Here is a 26,059-nt window from a genome sequence, read left to right on the forward strand (position 1 = left end):
CTCCCCCCGCTGCGTCTCATTGGCTGTGGGGGCGCGGGGGGCGGGGCCGGACGGGGGCGGGGCCGGCGTGTGCGCGGCGCGGCGCCGGGCGGGGCTGAGGCGCGGGCCCCGCCGCCGCCCCGCCTCCCGAGGCATGACTCGCCGAGCCGCCGGCCGAGCGCCGCTTTAATTGAGGCCGCCGGCATGGGGCGCAGCGCCTAGGGCAGGACGGGGGCCGCCGCGCTCCGGGCCGCACACACCGCGCACCCGCGGCCGTGCTGAGCGGAGCCGCGTCCGGCGCAGCGCAAGACCGACCCAGCGGAGCGGGGCCGCGTCCGGACGCCGCGTGGGTGGCCGGCGGGCCGGGCGCTGGCGGCCGCCGCTGCCGAGCCCCATGAAAACGCAGGTCTGGGGGAGCTCCCCGCGGGCGCCCATGGCTGCGGCGATGCCGTGCAAGAGCGCGGAGTGGCTGCAGGAGGAGCTGGAGTCGGGCGGCGGCCGCTCGCTGCTGCTGCTCGACTGCCGCCCCCACGAGCTGTTCGAGAGCTCGCACATCGAGACGGCCATCAACCTGGCCATCCCCGGGCTCATGCTGCGCCGCCTTAAGAAGGGCAACTTGCCCATCCGCTCCATCATCCCTAACCACGAGGATAAGGAGCGCTTCGTTAAGCGCTGCAAGGCCGACACGGTGCTGCTCTACGACGAGGCCACCGCCGACTGGCAGGACAGCGGTGCCGCCACCTCCGTGCTGGGGCTCCTGCTCCAGAAGCTGCGCGATGACGGCTGCAAAGCCTATTACCTGAAAGGTGAGGTGCCCCTCGCCCTCCCTCCAGCCCCGTCCCGCTCCCGCAGCCCTTGTCCGTGTCCCCCTGCGCAGCCCCTGGCCGGCCGCTGCATCCCTAGGGTGCTCATCCCCTGGTCGGACGGACGTGGCTGACTCCTTTTGCTTCCTTCCCTTATCCGTTCTGCCTGATTTATTTCCATTTTTCTCTGTTTTTTTTCCCCTCCTCTGCATCCCGCTTTAATCCCCCGCACAAAATGGTCGCAGGCTGGAAGCGGCCGGGAGCGCCCCGCTTCTTCCTGCGTCGCCTCCCCGGTAGCGGCGGGAGGAGCCCCCCAGGCTCGCCGCCGGCGCGGCCCCTGCAGCGCTGCCCCGTCTCAAGCGGATCCCGGCTGGGCAGCGCCGGGTGCCCCTCGCCTCCTCTGCCCGGAGGGAGCTTCCCCGCGCCGGCACCAGGCTCCTCTCCAGCCCTCCGGGAGGAATGGCCGGATTTTGGGGGGCAAGAGAGCCCTTCTCTACTTGTATTTTATCTCCCCACATAACGCAAAAGCCCTCACTAAGGTTTTCCTCCCCCTTTGCCAGGCAGTGCTGGTCTCGGGGAGGGCAGCCCGGCTGCTCCCCCGGGACAGGGCGATGGGGAGCGGGGACCTGCCCTGCAGGGGAGCCGAACCCCGCACTCGTCCCTCCGCCAGGGCTGGGAGCGCTTTGGGAGCTTTGGTTTTTTTGGGTGTTTTTTGGCCATTTTGAAAGATCGCAGCGGGCTGAGCAGAGCCCGTAGCTGGGCTGCTGGGACCCTTCCCATCCTCCCAGTGCTCCCAGTCCGGTCGCTGGGTGGCGGCTTTGAGGCAGGAATAACAGGAGAGCGGGGGAGCGTGCGTGGGGGAGAGTGGTCAAGAAAGTTGCCACTTGCGGCTCTTTAAAAAACACGGCTGTCCCTTGATATAGACCTTTTTTGGGGAGCCAAGGAAGCCCCAGGTGGCGGGGTGGGGCGGCAGGGGGACAGTCAGGTATTTGGGGACCAGCCCTCGGGGCTGCGCAGCCCGCACACGCCTCCTTCAAAACATGGTGAGGGGCCAGCACAGGGGTTGATCCCATTCCCCCTCGACCCTCCGATCCCTGCCCATGGGCGAGTCTCCCATCCCATCATCCCATCCCGGTTTGGGGTTTCCCCCATGGGCTCCGTTGCTCCCTCCTCGCTTTGCGTTCCCGTTTCTCTCCCCATCGTCCTTATCCCCGGCAGGAAGGAGCGGTTTTAAAGTTACTCCTCAGCTCTCCCCGATGCGCAGGGGAAGAGCTGAGCCCCTTTCTCTGCCTTTTTCCGGGAGCCTCGGTGGGAAATGTTTCTAATTAAAATTCCAAAATGGCTCCTCGGCGCTGTCTGGCGGCGCGGGGGGAGGAGGAGGGCGAGGACGAGCCTTTTTCATGAATGGATGTGGCAGGAGCTGTCTGTCCTGCTCAGTGACCCCGCCACAACCGCCGAACCCACTAACGAAGTTTCCAGGAGCCCTTTCTAATTAAACCATTTGTCAGTGTCAGATCCCGGTGGCTGAGCTCTGCTTTAATACCGCCTGGAAAGGAGGTAGATCCGTGGGGTTTTTGCTTCCCTGCCTCTGCCTTCCTTCCCAAGCAGCTGAGCTGAAGAGCTGGAGAAAAAAGTATTAGGGGCAGACGTGAAGGGTCCCATCCCTCTGTGCCCCTGCTGTGGTTTGGGTGAAGACCTGTGACACTGCTCTGTTGCAAAACCTATTTTATAGTGATAAAATAATTTCGAGTATCAGTCTGTGGCAAAACTTAGGGTCTTTTTTCCTGCTTGGAGGTGAATAATTTCGTTAGTTTTAGTGCCTGGAGTGAGTGTGTGGTGGTTGTCCCTGATCTGTCTTTTCAGACACGGATACTTTTCTCTCTAAGTAGCAGTAATAGCTCTTGCCTAAACTGCTCCAGACCCTTATTTTTGAGAAGCTGGCACGGTGAGATTGTGTCTTGGCTTTGATTTTATTTGTGGATGTTTCTTTCTTTTGTGGTTGAGATTTGGCCCTATTTTTCACCGGCAATATTGAACTTTGCAAGGACCACTCCTTGCTCTCCTGGGACCTGTTTGCTCAGTATCAGTTTGCCCAGGGAAGATAAGGGAGCAGGAAAATGCTTTTCTTGCTGTGAAGTTGAAGGGATACCAACTTCTTGCTGGTAAAGACTTTCTGAGTAACATGTTCACAGGTAGAAGGATTTCCCATCCTGAAGATTAAAACATCTTTTTCTTTGTCTCTGCCTCTCCCCTTCCCTCTCTCCTTTCCCCCTTCCCAGGTGGCTTTAACAAGTTTCAGACTGAATATTCTGAGCACTGCGAGACAAACCTTGACAGCTCCTCACCCAGCAACTCTCCCCCAGCATCGGTCCTTGGCCTGGGAGGGCTGCGGATAAGTTCCGACTGCTCGGATGGCGAATCCGACAGGGAGCCCAGCAGTGCCACGGAGTCGGACGGGAGCCCCATCCCGAGCAATCAGCCTGCCTTTCCAGTCCAGATCCTACCTTACCTGTACCTGGGCTGTGCCAAAGATTCCACCAACCTGGACGTCCTGGGCAAATACGGCATTAAGTACATCCTGAATGTGACTCCTAACCTGCCAAACATGTTTGAGCATGACGGAGAGTTCAAGTACAAGCAGATCCCCATCTCAGATCACTGGAGCCAGAACCTCTCGCAGTTCTTTCCCGAGGCCATTGCTTTCATTGGTAGGTAGTTGGCAGAACATCTCTTTTCATACTCACCGCTTGGGAATGTGGTGTGCCGCTTCCCAGGGCTGCTGCTGTCTGCAGCCTCACCTCTCCGGGGCACAGCATCAGCTTAGCAGCAGAGTGTCACGCTCTGAGGGGGCACATCTGGTGCATCTCACCCTGGCTGTGTTCAGAGAGGCCTCCCCTTCCAAAATTCAGCCCTCTTGCAGCACCTCAGCCGAGCTACCTGCAAGTGGTTGGACTGGCCCCGCTGCCTCTTGCCCTTGTGTGGGGATTTGCACTGCTGTGAAATGGCTGAACCCAGGCAGCGGGGAGCTCCTTTGCCTGCTCTGCTTGGGGATGGGAGCTGCTTTAGTGTGACTGCTGCCAGCAATTCCTTAGCCCCAAATGTGGTTAAAATCAGGGAGTGCGTGTGTGTGTGTGTTTTCTTTTCCTGAGGGGATTTGCTAGTCTAGTTGGGATCCTGCTGTAAGTCACCCCAGCATAACTAACTCCTTGTATGGATACTTCTCCTAAGGTAAGTGTCAACACAATGAGTTAGTGATTATAATTAAACTGCAGAGTTTGGATCGAAAAACTGCTCTGTAGGCAGCCCCTGTAACAGTTTTGGCTGGTGGTGGTGGGGTTCAGGAAGGAAGATCTCTTATCTTAGGCCAGCCTTGACTTTGAGAATTACTTCTTATTCTGTGGGAAGTGTATGTTGGGCTGAACAGGGCTGTACACTTCCAGGCTGACCTGTGCTGTTTGCTCACGATAGTCATTAGCCTAATCAGCTGTTTTATGGAGGTGAATGGCACAGGCAGTAATAGCACTGTTAAGTATTGAAAGCCCCATGGCTTCATGTCTGATTACAAACACTTGTACGGGTAAAGGAGAGGGGGACCTTTGCCTGCAGACTGAAGCCTATGCAGCCCATTTCAAACCCCATAGCTTGCACTGGCTGTGCTGTAAGGCCTGAAATGGGGCAGAGCAGTGGTGGATCCTTGGCTGCTCTTCAGCTGTCAGAAATCCTGATTCTCACACATTCTCCTTTGCCCCCAGCTTCTGCCCTCCAGTAACATGACTGTGGTCAGAAGCTGCTGCTTCAGTGTGGCAACGGGGACCTGTCTGATGTCCCATCTGCACTTCCTGCATGAGCAGGGTTTTAAACGTCAGGGTGAGGTACAGTGTCCCTCCCTGCTGACATGTGGCATTTGGGATCTGTCTGCTTCAGTCAGCCCATGTCTCTGTGAACACCGAGCTTGTGCTTTCCAGTTAATGACAGGAAATGGAGGATTACCTCACTCTAAAACCAAACACCAAGAAATGCTGTGCAGGTCAGATGAAAGGCAAAAATGTCTGGAAAAATGTTGAACAGGAGAGCCTGGGGGGAGGGCTGGGTACACTGGGCGGTGATTGCCCACCCTACTGGAAATTCTTGCCTGGGTTTGGAGGCTGGGCAGAAAACCTGTTGTGGCTTGGGTCTGGATTTTTGTTTTGCCTGCTTCTTCTTTGCCCTTCCCTGCACTTACGGTGCCAGAGTGTCTCTTACCTCTGGCTTTGCCCGAGGATCCTCTTTCTCCTGCCACTTTTTCGCTCCCCACCAAGCTCTCAGTCAAATGACTGACTTCAAATAGGGCTGCCCAGAAGTAGAGGCAGCGCTGGGTACTTGCGTGCATTCAGTGCTCTCAGTGGCGTGTCCCTCTTTCAGCACTGAGATGTCAATTCATAAAGGGATCACGCTGTTCCGGCTGTGCGAGAGACAATGAGTGTGTGTGTGCTTTTCAGTTGGTGGCAAGGGAGGGGAAATTTCGCTGCTGTTCTCTCGCCATTTTTTGGTCCAGCCTGCATTCCTGCTTCCCGCTACCATTCATCCTGAGAGCCTCCTCCAACACAAGCGTTTGTTTGTGGTGAAGTGCATTTCTGTCGATCCTAAAGAACAATTTCACAATAAGGGAAGTTCCTGCACTTCAGACTCCACTTAAATTGGCATTGGCTGCATTCATGTAACTTTCTAGTGGTAGGAGGACAGGAACAGCAGAATAGTTCATATAGTGCTGGGCTGCAGCCTTGCCCTGAGTGCACAGCCTTCCCTGGTTTAGTTGGAGTTGAGGTGGGTGTGCTGTGCCCAGCCACCAGCATCTCCCTGGAGCTGTTGTCTCCAGCTTCATCTGCCTCCTGTGGGTTGCTCCAACTCTCTTGAGTAGAGGGTACCAATGTTCCCTAGGCAAGGGATGTGTTGCTAGACCTGATTGATAATTCTCAAGCACATGAGGTGCTTGGCCTTGCTGGGGATGTGCAGCTTTGCCGTGCAGCAGGAATATCTCAGGAGCCCTGTGGGGAGAGATGTGGGTGTCCCAGGGACATGGGATGGTGTCACTAGGGGCAGGGGATCCAGCTCTGGCAGTCATCGTGGTGCTGGGAGCTTGCAGCTGCCACCTGGCCCTGCTCCAAAGCCATGTGTTTTTGGTGCAGAATAATAGACTCCCCCTTCCCCTTGTCTTGTTTCAGATGAGGCCCGTTCCAAGAAGTGTGGGATCCTTGTTCACTGCCTCGCTGGCATCAGCCGGTCCGTAACGGTCACTGTCGCCTACTTGATGCAAAAACTGAACTTGTCCCTGAACGATGCCTATGACTTTGTGAAAAGGAAAAAATCCAACATTTCCCCAAACTTTAACTTCATGGGCCAACTCCTGGACTTTGAGAGGACTCTGGGACTCAACAGCCCCTGTGACAACCGCTCGCCCAGTGAACAGCTCTACTTCACCACCCCCACCAACCACAACCTGTTCCAGCTGAACACTCTGGAGTCCACATGAAGAGGACACTGCCTGGTCGGGACCTCGAGCATCGAATCGCTTCTCTTGAGTATTTCAACTCTTACGAAAATCTCTGTCTAGCCAGGCAGCTCTGAGATGAGTAGCTTCTCTGGGCAGAGGTGCCTGGTCGCTGCTTTAGGAAGGCTAATGCCGCTCACTAAGTATCCTGATCCAAGTGGTTTCAAGAGGTAGTGTTTTTACAGGGGGTTATTTAACAGGGGCGATGTTACAGCGTTTCGGACGCAGCTGTCACCGGCAATAACCGCTCTCCTGGGTCCATTGAGACTGTCAGAACACGCACACGTGTGAAGAGCTACCGGGGGTTAGCTTGCTGTGGAAAATGAGGAGATTTATGCACTTGGAAACCTTGAACAAAAGGTGTTGGGCCAAGACTGTTTTAAAACCCAAGTTTACTTTTTTCGATTTAAAAAGAAATAAGAAAAGGTAGATCTTACTCGAGCTTTGGGTTCAAACTCTTTTTACACATGTAAGTTCTTGACTGTTTGTACAGACCAGGTTGCAAAACCAGTATTTTATTCTGTTTCTTGTTTGATCATTTATTATTTTTTTTAATCAAATGTTTATATTGACCAAATGCATTTTGCACACTTTGTGAAGCCTTGGTATGTCCTGGCATATTACTGGGTACTCCAGAGAGAGATACATGCTGCTGCTGTTGTTGTTAGCATCTGGTAGGAAGCTTTGTTATGTGTGAAGGCCAGTTGGGCTTAACTGCAACCCCTTCACCACTCCTGCACTCACAATCACAAACTCTGCACTGATTCAGCCAAGGTGACTAAGCCGCAAGCTTTTTTTTAATGCCACCCCTGCCAAAAACACTGTTTGCTATTGCCAGAGGTAAAACTCTCGTAGCCTCCAGAGTTGGTAGAAGCATGTCTGAGCCCGGCTTCATTCTCTGCTGCCTGTTGACTGATTTAACGTCATCCAGCTGGCCCGAAACCATTCCAGCTTCCCGAGTCCAGAAGGTAGTTGCAGTGCTGGCGTTTCTTGTGCACACTGGAATCTTTCCCACGTGTGCGGGGTGGAGGGGGAATGCAGCGAGCGCCTGGAGCAGAGCGAGGATTGTGTGGCGGGACAGGACTCGATCGTCACGCATGGAGCGCATGAGGGGAGTGAAGAGGTGTGGAAATGATGAGGAGAGCATTGTAACAGAGAATTTTTATATATATATATATATATATGAATATATATATTAACTGGCAAATTCTGAGATGATTGGAGCTTTCAACAGAGGTTCTGATTTTTTTTTCTTCCTCTTTCGAATAACTTTATGCCGTGCCTTCTATTCTGAGAAGACTTGTATGTATTTCTGGCTAGTATTTGGCAAACTCCTTTTACCAAGCTGGGAGGGGAGGAAGTGGTAATAATTTCTGGGAGGAGGGCAGAACGGATTTAGAGATTTCTTTATTGGCTGCAATGTAGTCCCTCCTTTCTCCCCCCTCCCTGTCCACTTTAACTCTCATGTTAGTGAAAAAAAAAAAAAAAAAGCCACGGATTTTTTTCTAAATATCCAGTTTTTTGTACTTTTTTCAAGAAAAATAAAAAATATTTAAAAAAAAATCTCCATCTGGAGGAATGTTTGACGCTGTCACATCCTGAAACTGTTCTTTTCGTTAAAGATGTTATCAGAATGTTGGAATGAGCTTCTGTTTCTTGTTTTCTGGTTGTTTTTTGTTTGTTTGTTGGGTTTTGTTTGCCACAATGTTGGGATTGTGGGTCATTGGAAGGGAGAATGGGCGTATAGTTGTGAGTGAGAAAATTGAGAATATCCTAATTGCATCTTACCTCATAGAGGAATTTATTTTTTCAGGGATTTTTTGACAGTGCATCTCTATTGCATTACAGCTAAGCTGGTTTGTAAAGGCTTCCTGTGCTGTTAGTGGTCTTTATTCTTTAAAGGAAAAAAATAAGATGCATCTTCTGATTAGTACAAATGAGAGCTTGTTAGTGAGGAATGGTTCTGCTTTCTGAGTTATGAAGGAAAATTAGTGACCCTATATATACTGATCCAATATTGGGACTTTGTTTATATTGCAAATAAATATTATTTTTTCTTTAAAAATGATGTTTGTGTCAGATCCTTGTCTAGCCTCTGCCCATATAAGGGCATGCTGCTCTTATCCATTTTTTATGGTTGATTAGGATCCTTCTGTGACCATGGAGAGCATTTGCTGGGCTGTGTTCAAGTGTGGTATTTGGTTTCATGCACAGCTTAATTTTTAAGACCTGTGGTAAAATGGAGAGGGGGAGGTGGGCGGGCGAGGAGAGGGACAGGGGGTATTGGATAAACTGGAGAACAAAGAACAGCTTGAGAATGGGACTGGCTTTGACCCCAGCCATTCCTCTGTGCCAAAAATAAATAGATAAACTAAAGACACTTTTGTTCACTGTTTGAGCCTGGCCTGCAAAGGCATCGCAAGGCCTTGCCCACAACTGTTGTGTTAGCAGACTTTATTTTGGTAGGAGAGCAAGAAGTCAGGGGCTTGTGGGCAACCACCTGATGGGTTATCCTGGGGCTCTTGGAGAGCTGGAGCCCCCTCCTGCATCCCTGGGGAAGGGGATGCTGTGTGTCTTACACTTGGGCTGTGCTGTGTCCCACTGTACTCCCTGCGTGGTTTGTGGGAATTCTGGAGGGGCTGATGATGATGCTTTAGGGTGAAACGTGGCTCTAAACATCTGAGTGCAGCCTATGTAAGGGAGCTGTGGCTCCCTGTGACTCTGCCTGTAGCTGGGCATGTGTGGGTTCCCCCCAGCGTTCCTTGTTTTAACCTGAATGGCAAGAAATTAAATTACTTCAGTTGTGAAGTCCCTCAGAGTAAGTTTATGTGTCATCTTGTTCTTATCCTAGGGTCTGAGCACAAAAGGTAGTTTTATTCCAGAAGCAGCTCAGGCTGGTGGGTGCAGAGGGGAGATAGAGGTTGAAGCAGGAGCCAAGCGTGTGCATGAGTTTGTTTACTCCTGGACTCCATGATGGAAATCTATATATTGATTTGGAGACCTGTTTGTGGCTAAACAAACAAAAAACTACCTGGTTTGCAGGGGAAAGAAGACCTTTAGGTTTTCCCTTGTAATTACATGGTAGAGTAGCTCTTGAGGAAGATAGGAAACTGTGCTGGAGGCTGGCTGTGCACTGAAGGAGTGCAGAACAGCTTGTCAGGTGTGTGGCTGTATTTGCTTCCATCTAATTTCCTCTCAGGTTTTTCTGCTAAGGCGTGGAGCAGGATATTTGCAGTTTGCATTGTAAGCACATTTGTGTGGTAGCTGAGTTGTGGCTGTCTGTCTGCAGCAGCACAGCTGCTGTTTGCTGTGGCCTTGGAGGAAGAGCTGGTGTGCAGGGAGCCACCAGGCAGCTCCTGGGGACCTGATCCTGGGTCATGCTGTGAGTGCCCTGGCACTGTGGCACTCAGAAGCCCTGTTGCCAAACAAAGGAGATCACTTGTCTGAAAATCATCCCGCCACTTGCAAACAGGACACACAGGAGCTTTTTCCAAGCTGCCTGGCCTCAGCAGCAAGGAGCAGCCAGCCTGGCTGGTCTTCAGCCCATCAGTATTTTACAAATCTCGGAGGGGTTTCCTTGGAGACCTGATGTCCTGAAACTCAGTGAGGAGAAGAGAACTGACATCAGGCAAGGGGCAGTGCTGGAGAAATAGTTACAGAGGAAAAAGAGAGCGTGGGGTCTGTCTACACTCCCTTGCAGAGGCAGGCACGAGCACTAGCTGAGCGTAGGAGCACAGGCTGAGTGAGAAAGCTGGTTATGTTCAGAGCAGTGGAATTTGGCAAGGAGATAGAGCTTCCCACACGCAGCAGGGAGAAGCTCCTCGGTTAACCCATTGATTCCAGATGAGCTGTCTGTAAGATGCTCTGTGGTGTTCTACTCTCCAAAACCCAGTAATCTCCTGCCTGGGCAGAGAGATCTTCTGTCCCTGGGTTTTCACATGTGATGCCACAAGCCCTCAGGTGATATGAGTGGGAATTTATCTTTTTTTTTTCCCCCCATGGATGACTTTATCTTAACTCATTTGAACAGTTAGAGTGACCACAGGTCCCAGGTGCTTTCAAAAAGTTTCTCCCTCTATTTCAAGTTATGGCAAAAGCACAAAGCTAAGTTTCTGCAATTCCCTGCTGGAAGCCCAGCATCAGAAGCCCTGTGAGCAGGACACAAGCTCAGGGAAGGGTCTTCGTGGTTACTTGTAGCTTTTTAGCTCTTGCTTGAGTCTACCCTTCCCTTGGTGTGGCATCAAACACATCCTGAGCATGATGCAAGTCAACCTTTGCAGCTCTGCACTTGCCTGCTGTTGCGACACCCAGAGACGCACGTGGAAAAGCAGACGCTTCCTGCTACCATCTGAGTTTGGGTGCTCACATTTCCAAGGTAACCAGGTTATTTGTGGGCTGTTACATTCTTGTATTATCCTTTATGTGAGGAAATCAGGCTATTTGCGGTGTTGTAAAGGCATGCAAATAGTTCAGCTAATAAACACATCCCTGTATTTACTGGCACAGGCTGTGGTAGTTATGCTCTGAGCTGCTCAGAATGTGTGTGAAAACGGGCTTGCTTCTGGATTTTGTGCCAATTGCTCCCATGCTTCCTCAAATCTGTCCCTTCATTGTGGAGTGCTGGGCTGGTGAGAGGGTGTGTGGGGGATTGTTCACCAGGAGCAGCAGCTCCTGGGAGTCCCATCCAGCCTCCACGTCCTGTTCCGGTGAGTTCCTTCACTCAAACTACACAGTTCCTCTCTCCAGTGGCGTTGGCCCCTTGCTGTATCACCAACAGGCCAGGCTCCCGGCTGCACACCTGACAGGGGTATCAGCACCAAACGTGGCGTGGCTGTTCTCTGGGGGCCATGCTCAGGTCTGACAGCCGCTTCTGTGGCCTCTGGGTGGGAACTGCCACAAACTGGCAGAAAACCATGAGGGGGGAAACCATGAGGCGGGAAACCGTGAGGGGGAAACTGTGAGGGGGGGAAACCGTGAGGGGGAAAACCATGAGGCGGGAAACTGTGAGGGGGAAATCGTGAGGTGGGAACCATGAGGGGGAAACCGTGAGGGGGAAACCATGACACAGCAAACTGTGAGGTGGGAAACCATGAGGCAGGAAACCGTGAGGGGGAAATCGTTGGGGGGGGAAACCATGAGGTGGGAAACCGTGAGGGGGAAAACCATGAGGCGGGAAACCGTGAGGCGGAAACCGTGAGGCGGGAACCATGAGGGGGAAACCGTGAGGGTGAAACTGTGAGGCGGGAACCATGACACAGCAAACTGTGAGGTGGGAAACCGTGAGGGGGAAACCATGAGGGAGCAAACCATGAGGGGGAAACCGTGAGGGGGAAACCATGAGGTGGGAAACCGTGAGGGGGAAACCATGAGGTCGGAAACTGTGAGGGGGAAACTGTGAGGGGGCAAACTGTGAGGGGGAAACCGTGAGGGGGAAACCGTAAGGTGGGAAACCATGAGACGGCAAACTGTGAGGTGGGAAACCATGAGGCGGGAAACCGTGAGGGGCAAACCATGAGGTGGGAAACTGTGAGGGGGAAACCATGAGGGAGCAAACCATGAGGGGGAAACCGTGAGGGGGAAACCATGAGGGGGCAAACTATGAGGTGGGAAACCGTGAGGGGGAAACCATGAGGTGGGAAACTGTGAGGGGGAAACTGTGAGGGGGAAACCATGAGGTGGGAAACTGTGAGGGGAAAACCATGAGGCAGGCAGTGATCGGTGTCCAGCCTCAGGACAGCTGTCCCCATCATGGGCAATGGCAGACACTTGGGGTTCTGCGTCCCCACTAGATGCTGTGACATATCAGGTGCCACCTGAAGGGACCCTGACTGTTGGCCTTGGAAGGGCTGAAAAGTTTATGGCCATCACAGTGGCTGGGTCCTGTGGAGGATGAAGAGCCCAGGGAGGAAGGCTCTGAACCAGCCAAATCCCTCAGCCTGCGATGGAGGTGGCACCACTGTGAGAGACTGGGAGCTGCTCATGAAGGAACTGCAAGTTTCTGGAGTCTCTGGGCTCCTCCCTGACATGTCCCTGGTGCCCTGCTGTGCTGTGCCACCATCCTGGGCTTGGGGTGGGAGCTGGGTCAGGCAGGAAGCTGTGGTTCAGCTTTGGTGGCTCTGTCAAGGGTTGGGGTTTAATTATGGGTTGGGAATGACTCCTGCAGCAGGAGCAGCTGCCCGGGCTGGCTGGCTGGCCCTGGACTGCTGGGACCTGGCCTCCATGGGCTGTGAGGACCCCTTGGTGCTGGGGCAGTGCAGATCCCCCTTGTCTGCCTGGTGCAAGGTGAAACCACCAATACTTTGTTGGCCTTTCTCTCTCCCCCACTGATTGTCCTCATCACTGAAATTGCTCTTGTTCTGCATTATCCTTATGTCCTTTCCCTGGTTTCTCCACTGCCTTCTGTTTCTTCAAATGGTTGAGAGTTGAGGTGATCTCACATGGCAGTGGCTCCTACAAAGCTGTGGTCCTTCTGTAGGAGAAGGGAAGCCTGGATTCTTCTCAAAGACAGTGGGACATGTTGGATATGAAGACCTGCTGTGCTATGGTGAGGTTTGGAGAGGATATGTGTACCACTTCTGTGCTGCTCAGTGGTACAAGGGATCCAAGAGATGTAGGGTTCCAAGAAATTCCTGGTGAGGGACCCAAGACTGGGAAAAAGGGGAATCCAGACAGATTTATTTTCTGACTTTCTTTCCTTAGAGAAACATCTGGCTTATGTAAAGCCATTTGCTGAGTTTTTCACTGTTTTATTTTGAAAGTCTCTGCAATCAGGCATTCTGCTCTTCTCATCTCCCATCATTGCCTCAGGGGCAGATTTTTTCATGATTTGGGGTTTTGCTTTCATGAAGTTTACTCTTTGTTTCTGGTCTGTGTTGTCTTTTTCTTCTATTTTCTTTCATTTTCTTGTAAAGAACTGCTCCAGTTTGACTTGTGGTTTTGCCTTGCTTTCTTCCCGGAGGTGAATTGTTGTGATAAGTCCTGCAAAAAAATGGGAGGGAGGGTGCAGACTGGTGCGTTGGTGAGACCCTGGTCACTGATCTGGCATTAGTGAAAGCCCTGTGCCAGGGGAAACTGAGCTCTGAGCTTTGATTGCATCCTAAAAGCACAGCATTTTTCTGTATGGGAGATTCGGAATTGAATTATGTATGAGGGGGTGCAGTTAGAGGAATTAGCACTCTCCTTCCTTTTGCCAATGTGGCTCTGAATTGAGCCCATCATTTCCCCCGTGCATTTATCCTGGCAGTGAAGTGCTCAGTACCTGGTGAAAGATTTACAGCCCTGCTCCAGTGATGCAATTTGTTTGGGTCTTACTCTAAATTTGCCATTTCCTCTCCCTGGGTGGCTGATTCCCTGCTGCTTGGAGCAGGCAGCGGTCCAGGCAGGATCCTCTCAGAGCTCTGCAATGCAAGGTGCTGGAGGAGAGTTTGATGGGACTGAGGGTGCTGAGCCTGCAGAAAGATGCCCTCCCCTCTGACAGAACAAAGATCAGCTCTGCTGTCAGCTCCATCTCTGTGTCCTCTCTGCCATTCTTCGCCTTCCCTCTGCCCCCATTCCAGCTGTTGTCTTTGAGTGATCCTGTGCTAGAGATTCAGTTCAGGCAGGCTCCTGCATGTCTTGGCCTTGCATCCTCTTGGCAGAAAGCTGAGAGCGAGAAATGTTTGGAAAGTCTTGTGGGTTTTTTTTTTTTGGAGTTTTTGTTGTGTTTTTTTGTTCTTTTTTTTTTTTTTTTTTTTTTTTTTTTTTTTTTTTTTTTTTTTAACAAGAAGCTTCACTATTCATTCATTCCCCAAATAGCTTTCCCTCTTATTGGACATCTTCCTGCTAGGACAGTCCAAGCCTGTTCTGACAGGCAGCTTATCTGCCTGGCAGCTCTGACTGCTTCCTCTGTCTCTCCCTTGTGTGGGAGGTGTTTTGTCTTTCCAAACTTCTGCTGACTTCAGTGGGCATTAGCTTGTGCCCAAACATGCACTGATAGTGCAGTTCAGTGCTGAAGTTCACTGCTGATTTTTATTTATGTCCCTGTGGCGTGTTTTTCTTCGCAAGGGGAAGGATTTAAGTGGTTTGGGGAGGGGAGCTGTTATTGGAAGTTAGTGAGGCTGAGGCTCTCAGCTCACCCTGGTTGCCTCCATCCTCTGAATCCTGCAGCAGGACATGCTGAAGGCACTGGTGTTGAGGAGTGCCACGCTGGTGGGGGTTCAGATAAGGGGGATCTGCAACACCCCTGTATCTGAAAAAGCCCACAGCAGCCAACTTGTTGCTTTACTGTGTTGCCAGCTGCTCAGGCAACTTAGAGAAATTTCCAGTCTAGTTTTAAATCTAGTAAAAGTGGAGAGAGGTACATGAACTGTGTGTGCATGAAGCAAGGCTTAAAAATATGGGTATTTTTAATAAAACAAATTCAGTCATGCTTGAACCTGCAGTTTGCAAGTATGCACTCCTGACACAGAATCAATGCTTTCAGTTTCCAGTCAACAAATCTCTGGATTTGACTGGATGGTTCTTGAATCTCCAGAATTTCTGTAAGCCTGTTACTTGTGGGGAAGCATTTGGGTTTGTTTATCAAATGCTAAACTTTCCTCCTCAACCTGTGGGATCCTCCCTACTGTCCATGCGATGCCACCACATGCCCAGTGCTGCTGCTTGTGCAGTGGCAGCCCAGGGATGTTTGTAGGTCAGGGATGACAGATACTCGGCAGGGCTCATCAGTGCTATTAATTAATTGCATTCCAACAGCAGCGAAAGCAGCAGCAAGAGTAATAAACAAATTATAATCTACATTATGAAGCTGACAGGTGCCACCCACTCATTACCTGTCTTTAACCACTCTCATTACTGCCCAGTCTTTGTGGGAACTAATCGTGCTGCTCAGTGTCCGACGTGCTCACTTAATGCCATTATCTGAAGCAATCGGCCTCTCCCTGTGAAAGAAGAGGAAGGTGCTTTTCCTGAGGCTTGTTCTCTGGGTGCTGGAACACAGGGAGCTCTGGGGTGGAGGAGGCTGAAGACACCTTTTGCCAAAGCATGGTGTGGCTGGGAATTGAAGACTAAAATCCACGGGGACATTCTGGGGAGGAGCTGGGGATGGGTGGCAGGATGGGAGGTTGTTACTAGGAGGAAAAAGTCATCTCCATGGGTTATGGAATAATATCCATTGAAAGGGATAATAGGAAGAACCCTGTGAAAGGGATAATAGGAAGAACCACATTTTTTTCTCTCTCTAGATGTTTTCCAGGCTTTGGGAACAAGCTGGGTTGCTGACTAATGAACCTTCTCTTTGTGGCTGCCCCTGGGCATTGCAGGAGGAAGTCCTGGTAGTGTTTCTGTGGGGACCAGTCCAAGCTCACCCCAGGAAAAAGAAATTGAACTCCAGAAATTTCTTGCACTGGTCTGGCTTAGGCTGGGCTCAGCAGAGGAGAGGATGCTCAGCCAGAGGAGCTCAGCCTCCTTGCCTGTCTGCTCCATTGCCTTGTATGGGTCCTGGTGTTAAGGACTGTGCTGTGTCTGGGCTGCAGCTCTTCTTCTTTCCTCCCTGACACAACTGGGAGCCTTCCTGGGGAACATTATTGCAGGCTGGAAAATGAGGAGTTGGACTGAGAGACCAGATGAAAAAATAGTTTTTTTTCAAGATACTCCATGGATGGCTGGACCACGGCCAGAGGTCCTGTTGTGCTCTCAGGGTTTTGGGACATCTCATTAGGGGGTCCCTATTGAGCAAATAATAAGCCAAAAGATGAGAAATAAAGACAGAGAGGTGAGGGACCAGCTTTCCCAGTAGAGGAATGGCATCAGTCAGATACAACAAGGGTCTTTAAGAGCCAAAACTGTTGAATGTGTCTGCTAATGAAAAATAGGAATAAGTGGCAGATGAAGTTGTCTGTTGACTATTCAGAGTAGCAAAATCCAAAAGCTGCACTGCATAGCTGTAGGAAGTCCTTGCAATATGGAGTGGTGGAGTTGTAGCATAGGATGCTGAGCAAAGCAAAGCAATCCATCTCAGAATGGGATAATGTCACAAGGGAGGGATGTCTCAGAAGTGCAACGAACTGTGCTGTGGGAGCAAGGCTTTGAGTATGGTCAAAACCCCCCAAACAGTCAGCCTCTTGGAAAAGAGCTAAGAGTAAACTGGATAAATGCATTGTATGGATATGTGGTGAACATATTGGGGGTTTGGAGGGCGTTAGAATAACTAATGCAAGGGAAATCCACTGGGTGCTTTTAAATATCAATACACAGTACCTTCAATATTGTGCATTGATATTTACAATACAACACATCTTTAACCATCAATCAGAGTATTCCCACATCTGCAAAGAGCTGCAGCCTGGGCAAGCATTAGTAATGTAACGTAGTTACATGCTACACAGCTGCATGGCCTCTTCTTACCCTTGGTTCTGCTGTGAAGTACCATAGAAAACAGGACTACAGGGCAGGATGAAGATTGATCCAACAATAGTTAGTGGCTGTGATTCTTCTGCTTTTCAAAAAAGTTGCTGTCCTAGAATAAGCTGTGTGGCACTCTGTGAGTGTGTGTGTGTGAAGGGCTTTTGTGGAACTTGCAGATACTGTGCTCTCTCAGTAAAGAGCTGCTGGAGAAGACTCCTGAGGCTGTTGTACATCTGATATCAAATGGACATTGCAGACAGACAGCCCAAGCAATGAGAAGGTCTTTGTACCAACAGAAGCATCTTGTTCTTCACCAGCACCAGTCACTGTGAAATGGACAGAATCATTAGGTGATGGAAAGCCATTGCCTGGGTCAACAGATCTGCCTCTTGTATCCTCTGAGAAACATTTGGGCAGAAAACCAGCTCCAAAAGGATTTGCTTTCTTCAACCCATCCTCTCCCATCACTCCTAAAGTACTGTGCTTCTGGCAAAGGAGAACTGGATGATGTGGAAGGAGCTGGATGGGTCAGGCCGACTCATCCTGCCCTCAAAGCCCTCGTGTGCTACTTTAATGCACACCACAGTGGGGCGAGACACTGTGTGGGAGTGTGAGACAGTTCCTAATGTTCCTGTTGATCAAATGGCCCACTGAGTCTCCTGATCTGCTGTGGTGATAAGTCCTAACAAGGACTCTCTCTTAATCCTCATTATCCTCTGTTGGCGCTTCCTGCCCACATACACTAGATATTTCCTATCAACAGGGAGGAACCTCTGTGGAAGATAGGATCAGATTCCCAGGAGCTAGGCTGTAGTAAGAGTGAAGAAAGAATGAGGAAACTGTCCTAATTTGAGGTTAATCTTATAAATACAGGGTTGGATACAGACAATAGGAAGAGAAATGCCAGGAGAGCTTTAGCATTTAGTTAGGAAAGGAACATCATTTTCCAGGAGTAGCCTGAATTGTAACTTATGATGTGGTGAAGTTGCTGTTTGATGTCAGCTTCAGCAGAGGGGAAGAGACAGATTCTGCTTTGTGTTACCAGAAGAGGAATAACCTGAGGGAAAAAAAAAAAAAACAGGGAAAGGCGTTTTTAAAAGCAGTTTTTTGTCATTTGTATACTGATTCAAGCTGCAGTGCATGGATGCAGTGTTTAATTTCCAGATTTTATTTGAATAAGACACTAAATAAGGAGAAGAAAAGGGCTGTGTGATTTTCTTCCTGAAGCAGACTTGCTAATGTACCCATTGGGTATTTAAAGTCGCATGGCATTGCTGAAAATGCAGAAGCCCACAGATCTTTTCTTCTAGTGTAAGTGGGTTATTGGGGTCGGGTGTTTCTTTCCCCTACCTAGACCCATAGCTGGAGCCTGGACCAGTCAGAGGCTTGGCCTGTCCCTCATGCTCACCTTTCTTGTGGGCTGGGTGGAGTGTGCTGAAGCTGTTTGTGGTGGGGAGTTCTCTACAAACAGTTGCTTTTATGAACCTTTTTAGACAGCCTGTTGAACTGAAGAGCTGCCTCCTGCCCGTCCTGTCCACATCCCAGTGCCATGCACAGAGCCTGTGATGCTCTGTGTGTTTTGTTGGCAAGCAGGGTGAGAGTTGGTGCCTGTTTCTGAGAAGTGAATTGCCTTTGTGGGGGTGTGAGGGTCCCTAGCTGCACATTCATGTGCAGCAGGTGTTCCAGCATGATCCCATGTGAATGACTACACTGCAACAAGGTGTGGACACTATTGCTCATCCCCGCCCTGAAGGTGGTGTTGCAAGTTCCTGAAAAATGCCGTCATGCCCTCGCGGGTTTGGACTTGTTTGGCTTTTCACTCTCTGTGTCCAGCTCACAGGGTGTGTGGTGATGGTGTTTTATTTGTTGCCCAGCTCTGGGCTGATCACGGCTTCTTCCCTCAGAAGCTTTATAGGCCTTACCTTGGATCAGGTTTGTGAAGCTACAATGATGTACAAACCCCTGCTGCTTCCTAGAAACTTCCTAGTCCTTTTTGGGTAGTCCAGCTTGTATAGAAGATCTTGCAAAGCTTGACCTAAGACAAGTGATACAGTAGTTCCCTGTCCCATGCTTCCTCTATGAGTAAGGAAAAGGCTTTTTTAGCTATTTATATGCCACCTGTATCTTAATTTCCCACTTCCTGTTGTTTCTGGCCCTCCCAGGAGAATTGATTTTTGCCTGAAAGTCAGTAGAACAACCATGTTCTGCCCTGTGAACTCCCAGTTGTTCCTCAGGTGGCTGGCTCTGTTGTTTTCTCTCCACCATGGCAGGTTATGCCATCCAAGCGCTCTACTTCATTACACACAGTGAACAGTTTGACTCTGATGGCTGGTTTGGTTTTCTTTTTTGGGCTACGTTTAAGATAAACTCTGTCAGGGAGCAGGGCTGGCTCAGAGGACATCCACAGTGATATGGGCACAGCAGATCATCTTTGTGCTAAGTTTCCTTTCATAAAGGGTTGCTAAGTAGTGCCTACAGGTGATTGATACAGCTGAATAGTGAGCAGAGTATAATTGCTTCTGCTATCTTCTGGGATGTGCTTCCAGCAAGTCACGACACCTGGTAACGCGCTTGTAACATCTATTAACCTTCTAATTATATAAGTGGTGCTTTAATACTGCCTGGTCACCAGTCAAGTCTGGAAACATTGACTGTGGCTCTCCATGGTCACTGCTGAAATGCTGAGCCTGGTCACTGAGTTCACTGCTTCTTGCTGTCAGTCCTTGCCAGGTGCTCTGCTCCTTCTCACAGCTCAAAGCCTGCCTTTGTTGTTGATTTTCTCCCTCAGTTCTCCCGCAGTGTGGTTGTTGGAATGTCGATGCTTTGCTGAGCAGGTGCTGCTGTGCGGCATTTTTCCCCTTACAGGTGACAGCCTGCAGAGCTGTGAGGCTGAAGGGATCAACATTTCTGCAGAGCCCTGAGTCACCTGATATGGCACTGATTTCAGGAAGGTGGAAGAACTGGAGTGAGAGTTGAGGCTTGCTGGAGGAAGAAGATTCAAGGATTCTTGTTTTGTGTGTGCTGTTGGGATCTGGTAGGCTGTAGGAAGGGGAGACCCTGTGCTACTGGCTGTGGAAGGAGCATACCAGCTTACAGGGTGCTCAGCCAGGCAGGGGACAGATGGAAAGGGATGCCCTGCACTGGCTGTGAACAGACTGGACTAAGCCACCAGCAGAAACTCTGAGGTTTTAACAAACTATGACCTCATGGTTCAGCCTTCTTCTCCAAGGCCTCCTCTGAGCATAGGAGTAAGGTGTCAGGCCAGAGTTCCAAACTGCTGGAATCTTAATCCTCACCTGGGAAGGTGTTCCCTGGAATAATGCAGACAGCAGCATCCTGCCTGGTGGGAAGCCCTGGAGAAGAGAAGGCTTGGCTGGGGGACGTGGGGAGCACACAGGAGGATCTTGAGGTGGGGTTTGAGGACAGGCTGACTTCCAGGTCCAGCTCTGGGGCAGCCCTGGTGAATGCTCTTCACTGCACTGGGAGGGACAGGTGTTCAGTGAGCAGGGCGGGGTGCATGTTCTGTGCCAAACTCTCACTTGTCTCCTTTCTCCTCAGGGCATTTTTCATTCACTAAACTTGCCACTAAGGCAGCTTTGGTGGAAGTAATCACTTTCCTGAAAGTGGAGGCCTTTCCTGGCTGAGCACTCAGTGTTGGGGCTTGGGTGAACTTCTATTTGGAAGAGCAGAGTGGGAAAAGTGGAAAGTTTTGCTGTGTGCTCCATTACCAGAGACTGAGGACAAGAATGCACATTAACAAACACCATCAAAAAGCAGAGAACCACTTTCAATTGCTTCCATTCAGATGCTCCTGGTGAGCAGAGCAAAGCTTTGAATGGAAAGCACAGCCTGCCTCCAGTCTGTCTTCCTCCTTCCTGGCTCTAAACAAGACTTCAGGTGTGTAGCTCCAGAATAAGCAGTGAGAGCCAGTTTAGGGTGGGCACCATCTTTGCCCTTCACTATCTCTAGTGCCCCAGTCTGCAGGCACATGAGCCTGGGTAGCACCCTTGTGGCATGGCTGTCAGAAAAAATAACAAGCTGGCAAGTCCTGACTCCTTATTTGTATTTTGGTGAAGGTTTTTATCATATTTCCTGCAGACACCGACGGAGAGGAACGGGTGGTTCTGCTGTTGGTGTGCCTTTCTGATAAAAGCCAATGGTTTTTCACACACTCTTGAGTTGCTGTTGGGTCTCAGTATATCCCCTTCTGCTTTTTTATGTCACTGCTTCTCCTGTGCCTGCTGGAAGACAGGTGTCTTCTGTGCAAAGGATTTTTAAGAAGCTACTTAGCCTGTTTACTTTTCATCTTTATAACCCTTATTCTGTTTTTTAAAATTCTTCCTCAGCCCCATAAACCTCCTGTTTACTTTCCCCAAGTAGAGAAAATTTACAGGAATCTGTTATATGTTAATTGAAATTGCTTCTTGCTGTGCATGGAAACAAAAAAGGCAAACTACAACTGCAACATAATGTAAGCATAAACAGGAAAACATACCAAAAAAAGCTTCATTTTGGAGACACAGTCCCTTAAGAATGCAAAACCTTCTTGGCCTGGAAGGTCTGTGAGTCAAATATCAATTGATGTGATGTACTGGAAAAGGAAATGTTTAACTTTTTTATTTATGTCCAGTAAATCTCAATGAAGCCTTTAGGGAAAAAAAACAACTCAGGAGGATTCAAAGGAAAACAGCTCGAAGGGCTTCCGGCTGTGTATGCACCGCTTTAAATTTAAGAGTTTCATGGGAATGTTGATAGTTTATTCTCAGCAATGTCACTGGAATGAGTCTGTAATTTGGAAACCTTTGCACAGCTTTCAATTTTAAAATAAAAGAGAATTCTGGCCTAGATTTTAAAAAGTGACCATGGAAGGGTCCCTCAAACCAGTAGTTATGTAGCCCATAAACAATGTCTAGAAAAGCAAGTCCCTTTAGGCTGTCTCCTCTTGGAATCCAAATTTAATATGTGCTCTTATGTTGGGAAGTCACCATGTGATTTGGGCAACCAAAAATTGGTGAATTATCCATTATCTGAAATATATTTAAACTGAGTAATTGAACACAATGAGTAGACTCATCAAAACTGAAGTGTGTTTGTGGTTCCTTTGTTAACTGACAAAGGAGCTCAATCATTTGATGAGCATTTGGCTCCAAGTGTACACCTAGCTCTGGAGTTCAACTGCAAAGGGGCAAAATGTTCAGTTAAGCTCAGTATTGGTGGTTTATGAAGATAGATCTATTTTTATTGCTTTACTGGGAAAAGACTTGAGAATTCCTTGGAGTGTCTTTTTTATTTTTATTTTTTTTAACCCCTTCCAGCAAGATGTCAGTAGAACAGAGCCAGGCAGTTGGTCAGTTCCCTGCAGTTGGTCAGACAATGATCTGTGGAGGGATAGAATGGAAGAAAATAAAGATAGTGCAGAAGGTAGTCTCACACCTGAGGAGTTGCAGCTGTACAAATCACCAAAGATTAGGAACAGGCTTGCCCTTAATAGGCCACAGCTGTGTCCAATAAGAAGAAGAGTGCTACAAAAGAGCTGGAGTTAGCTGGTTGAGGAGAGAGATGGAGTTTTTTTGCTGTGCAGAAGAAGGAGTCAGTGCTGTGAGGAGCTGCCTGTGAGAAATCACCAAGAAGGTATGGGAGTTTTGCAATAAGATGACAGTGATCAAGGAATTTCTTTGGTCTGGAAGTTGGAAGGGGTCCTTGTCTCTGCTGCACTGGGACCCAGCCAGGCAGGACAGTGCTTTTCCTCTCTGCAACTTTAATTAGGGCAAAGGAAGTACAAACTGTCACTATGAGCTGTCCCAACCAACTCCCTTCTTCTATCAACTGCCAACCATGATTTTATGTTTAATTATTTGCATTACATCATTTCTTCTGTGCTAGGTGTTGTACATGGCTAATGATGCAAAGCCTACCCCAGGTTTGGACACTGTAGGGGCTTCCCTGTAGGGTGGATGTGCAAAAGTGTTTGAGGTGCTCAAGGAGGGGAAGCTGGCAAAGCCTCCCCTACCTTGTCCCCTTGGAATAATGAGATATTTAACATGCTAATTTAGCTTACTGATTAAAATGGAATAGTCATCTGCAGAAGTAAAGCCTGCACAGGTTAGAAACTCCTTCATGCCTTCTGTGCTGTGTCTGAGCAGGACATTTCTGAGGGAGACCCTATTCCCACTGGCACAAGCCCAGGCTGGGCACTGGGGCAATTGTTCAGAAACCTTAGGCAAAGCAGAATCCATCAAACTCTTGGCTCTGCAGAGCATATAAGTCAAACTATCTCTTCTGAGGGTGCCTGGTTAACAAGAAGATCTCCCCCTGCCCTCCCAGAGCCTGTGGTCAGGGCTGGCCACTTGTCGTTGTCCCAGTGTTATTTCCACATCCTCACAGCTTGCCTGTGCACACGTATTTCCACTTGCTTTTTTATCATGTTCTCCTTTCTGAGCTTCCCTTTAGACTGTTGATAAACTGTATTGCTTAATATGGGCGAGGGTGTTGGTTTTGGAGGGTCTGGCAGGGTTCCCTGCAGAGGAGCTATCACAGTGTGGTCTCATGGTCTATCAGCTGAGCAGTGCAGCTTGCTGGGTCCCTCCCAGCAGAAGTGTGCCTGCCAGCTGCTGTGCTGGGGGTGAAGTAAATCTCTGAGCAAAGTGAGCTAGGAAAGGGATGGGCAGTGCTGGTGGCAGAGTTGGGTCAGCCTGACTTGCAGACTGTGCTACACTCACCAAGTCTGGTCTAAAAGAGTGGTGAGGGAAATAATTTCTTCTCTGGCTTGTGTTGGTGCCTCTGCCCCCCTGCTCTCATGCAGGGCTGTGTGTGTAGTGTCTGGCAGAGCAGGGCAAGGCAGTGGGTGCTCAAATGCTTTGTTCTTTCTCAGTCCTGTGGCCAGAGTTGAGGCCAGTTGTCTGTCATCTGAATCAAACCTGCCTTAACCTGGTGGAAGTGAGGTCAGGGACTGGAGCTGGAATGCATCCTGATATTCTATGGCTAGCTGTACACTGGAAAACCCAGGAGCTGATGGTGCTGGCAGGAGATGCCCTTTTCCCCTCTCTGGAATGGTTGAGTCTGTGTGCACTGAAAAATCTTCTGCCTCCAGAAGAGGAAATGCAGGCCCTGCTTCTCTGAGATGCTGCAGGGTGGCCAAACATCCTCAGCAGATAGAGATCATGTAATTCAGGTGGACCACTAAACTTTTAGGCAGCAATTAGCACTTATACAGTAACTCTGAGTCAGCTAATACACCTGGGTGTTGCCTTGGCATACTTCCGATGGCAAATCCTTCCTGTGTAGGTTGATGTTCTTGCATTCTCTGATGGCCTCTCAAATGCTCCACTTGGAAACTTGATCAAAAACCTGTGGAGGTGCCAAAGGGAGATGTCCCATTAAATTCCTCAGTCTTCCTTTGGTCCTCTAAACCTGCAGATGATCCCAGGCAATTTCTTTGATGCCTTCTTCCCCAGTGGATGAAGTAATTACGACTTCTGTGTAGCAGGCTAATAGCTCTGAAGGCTTTAGTCAGGCTGATTAACAACCACTGTGTTTTAATAAAAAATGTTCTGGTAAATCTTTCTGAATTGCAGCCCTAATTACTCTGCAGCTTGATGTGCAGCAATTGCAAAGCTAATAGGATCACCTGAATCCAGTTAATGAATCCTCTGTTCTGGCTTGCTGTGACTCATAAGATGTGCAGTGTTTCTTCTGGTCTCCCCTGCCCAGTTCCATTTCCTGGTGAATATTTATGCTCTGTATGGCTGAAGGTAAGGGGGTGTGCACCTAGACTCTGAATGAATTAACTTAAATATATGTGCATCCTTCTTCTCATTATTTCAAGGGACTTGTAAGGATCAAGAGCCTGGGCTTTTTGCTTTGGTCTCAAGGAGAGTTCACTCCAGAAGTCACCAATAGCTGCTCTTGGCTGATAGTTCTTTTCAGGCTTATGGGTTTTGATGAGAAATCTCTTCAACCCTGTTCTCTGCTTCCCCAGCAGTACTCTGCATCTATGTTAGACAGCAGAGTTAGGAGAAACACTCCTCCTCCTTATTGCTAGCATTCAAAGGTGGTTTGTCCTGCATCAGAAAAGGAAAAAAAAACAACCCCAAAACATTCAACTGAAAGTAATTTGTTTTGTTGGACTTGTTTCTTTAGGATTCAAGCCCTTGTATACAAACACATTTATGCTCCCTGGCTGCCTCTACTCGCCCTTCAAAAGGAGCGTTACATATTAACCCCAAATCCAAGATTTTTTCATCTTTTACAAGGTTGTAACTGGTGATTTATTTTTGGAAAGCTTTGGAGTGGGACTCTTGGCAAGAAACACAGGCCTACCAGTGCTTTTGGTTTTAAGGTGCCTTTTGCTTCTACAGGTGATTTAGGGCTTGTTGGCAGACTTGTGTTAAAGGTTTGGCCTCAGTCAGGGATAAACAAGGATTGTTTGAAAGTGGCCTTTCAAGACTTCCCTCCTTGCTCACTTCTTGTTCTAAATGTAATGTGCTTCTTACATAGATTTATAGGTTTAACTCCTTGTTTAGGCACACTATAAAATGTGCCTCTAACCATGTACCTTGTAACTACCATAATAGCAAGGAAGCCTGTCTGACGAATTCAGTGGCAGGAAGCAAAGTCAACATCTAAAGGATGTAATAAAGAGATTCAGGTGGGTAGGACACAGCAACATACCAGAGGAAAGACTTGACACCAGTTAGATTTCTGGTCCCATAGCTCCAGAGCTGTCCTTTACTGGGCAAAATCCAATGAACCATTTGTCTGAACTCTCATGGTGCTGGGGCTTTTATAAGAGCCCTGGTGGGAGGCCTGGGACTGGCTGTCCCCCAGCTGTGGGGGTATTCCTGTAGAGGGGAGGATGCATGGAGCAAATCTTTCTCTTTTCTGCTGCTCTCATCACAGATGATTTCAGACGTGGGTCAAGCTGAAAAACTCCAGCTCAATATGGGGGGTGTTAACAGAGGATATTGGACTGGGGATTTTCAGAGGCTTCATTAAATTTCTGTCTTGGGTAAGAGGGGGAAACTGCTAAATGATTCAAGTTTTGCAGTAGAGAGAGATGAATGAAGTTACAATGGAACTGTACAAATATTTATTGCATGCTGGCAACAGATTTCAGGTCAGCCCTTTACAGCTGGAAGCAGAGAATGACAATATATTTTTCTTTTAAGCAGAGTTTAGAGCAAAGAAAAATAAAAAGCCAGGATGATGTTTAGAAGGAGGAACAAATCTGAGCCTGGCAAATCTGCTTGTACACGATAAGACAAGGAGGGCAAGAGAGCAGAGGTGGTGCTGAAGGGTTTGTGTTGCTTTCCTGAGCATGAGAAGTGCAGTATCAGCTCTGTAACTGCTCCTGCCTGGCTGGGACTTG

The 26,059-nt window shown here is 49.2% G+C and overlaps 1 protein-coding gene across 1 annotated transcript; it reads left to right on the forward strand.

Annotated features, from left to right (window-relative positions):
- The first annotated feature begins 93 nt into the window (after nucleotides 1–93).
- Nucleotides 94–8,377, forward strand: DUSP7 (dual specificity phosphatase 7). Its single transcript, XM_071439853.1, has 3 exons — nucleotides 94–785; nucleotides 3,062–3,490; nucleotides 5,984–8,377. The coding sequence occupies exons 1-3, from the start codon at nucleotides 374–376 to the stop codon at nucleotides 6,289–6,291; spliced, it is 1,149 nt and encodes a 382-aa protein (XP_071295954.1). The 5' UTR covers nucleotides 94–373; the 3' UTR covers nucleotides 6,292–8,377.
- Nucleotides 8,378–26,059: the final 17,682 nt, after the last annotated feature.

The sequence above is a fragment of the Agelaius tricolor genome, unplaced genomic scaffold (genome assembly GCF_023055355.1).
Source record: "Agelaius tricolor isolate 1412-34295 unplaced genomic scaffold, bAgeTri1.0.p SCAF_14, whole genome shotgun sequence".
NCBI lineage: Eukaryota > Metazoa > Chordata > Aves > Passeriformes > Icteridae > Agelaius > Agelaius tricolor.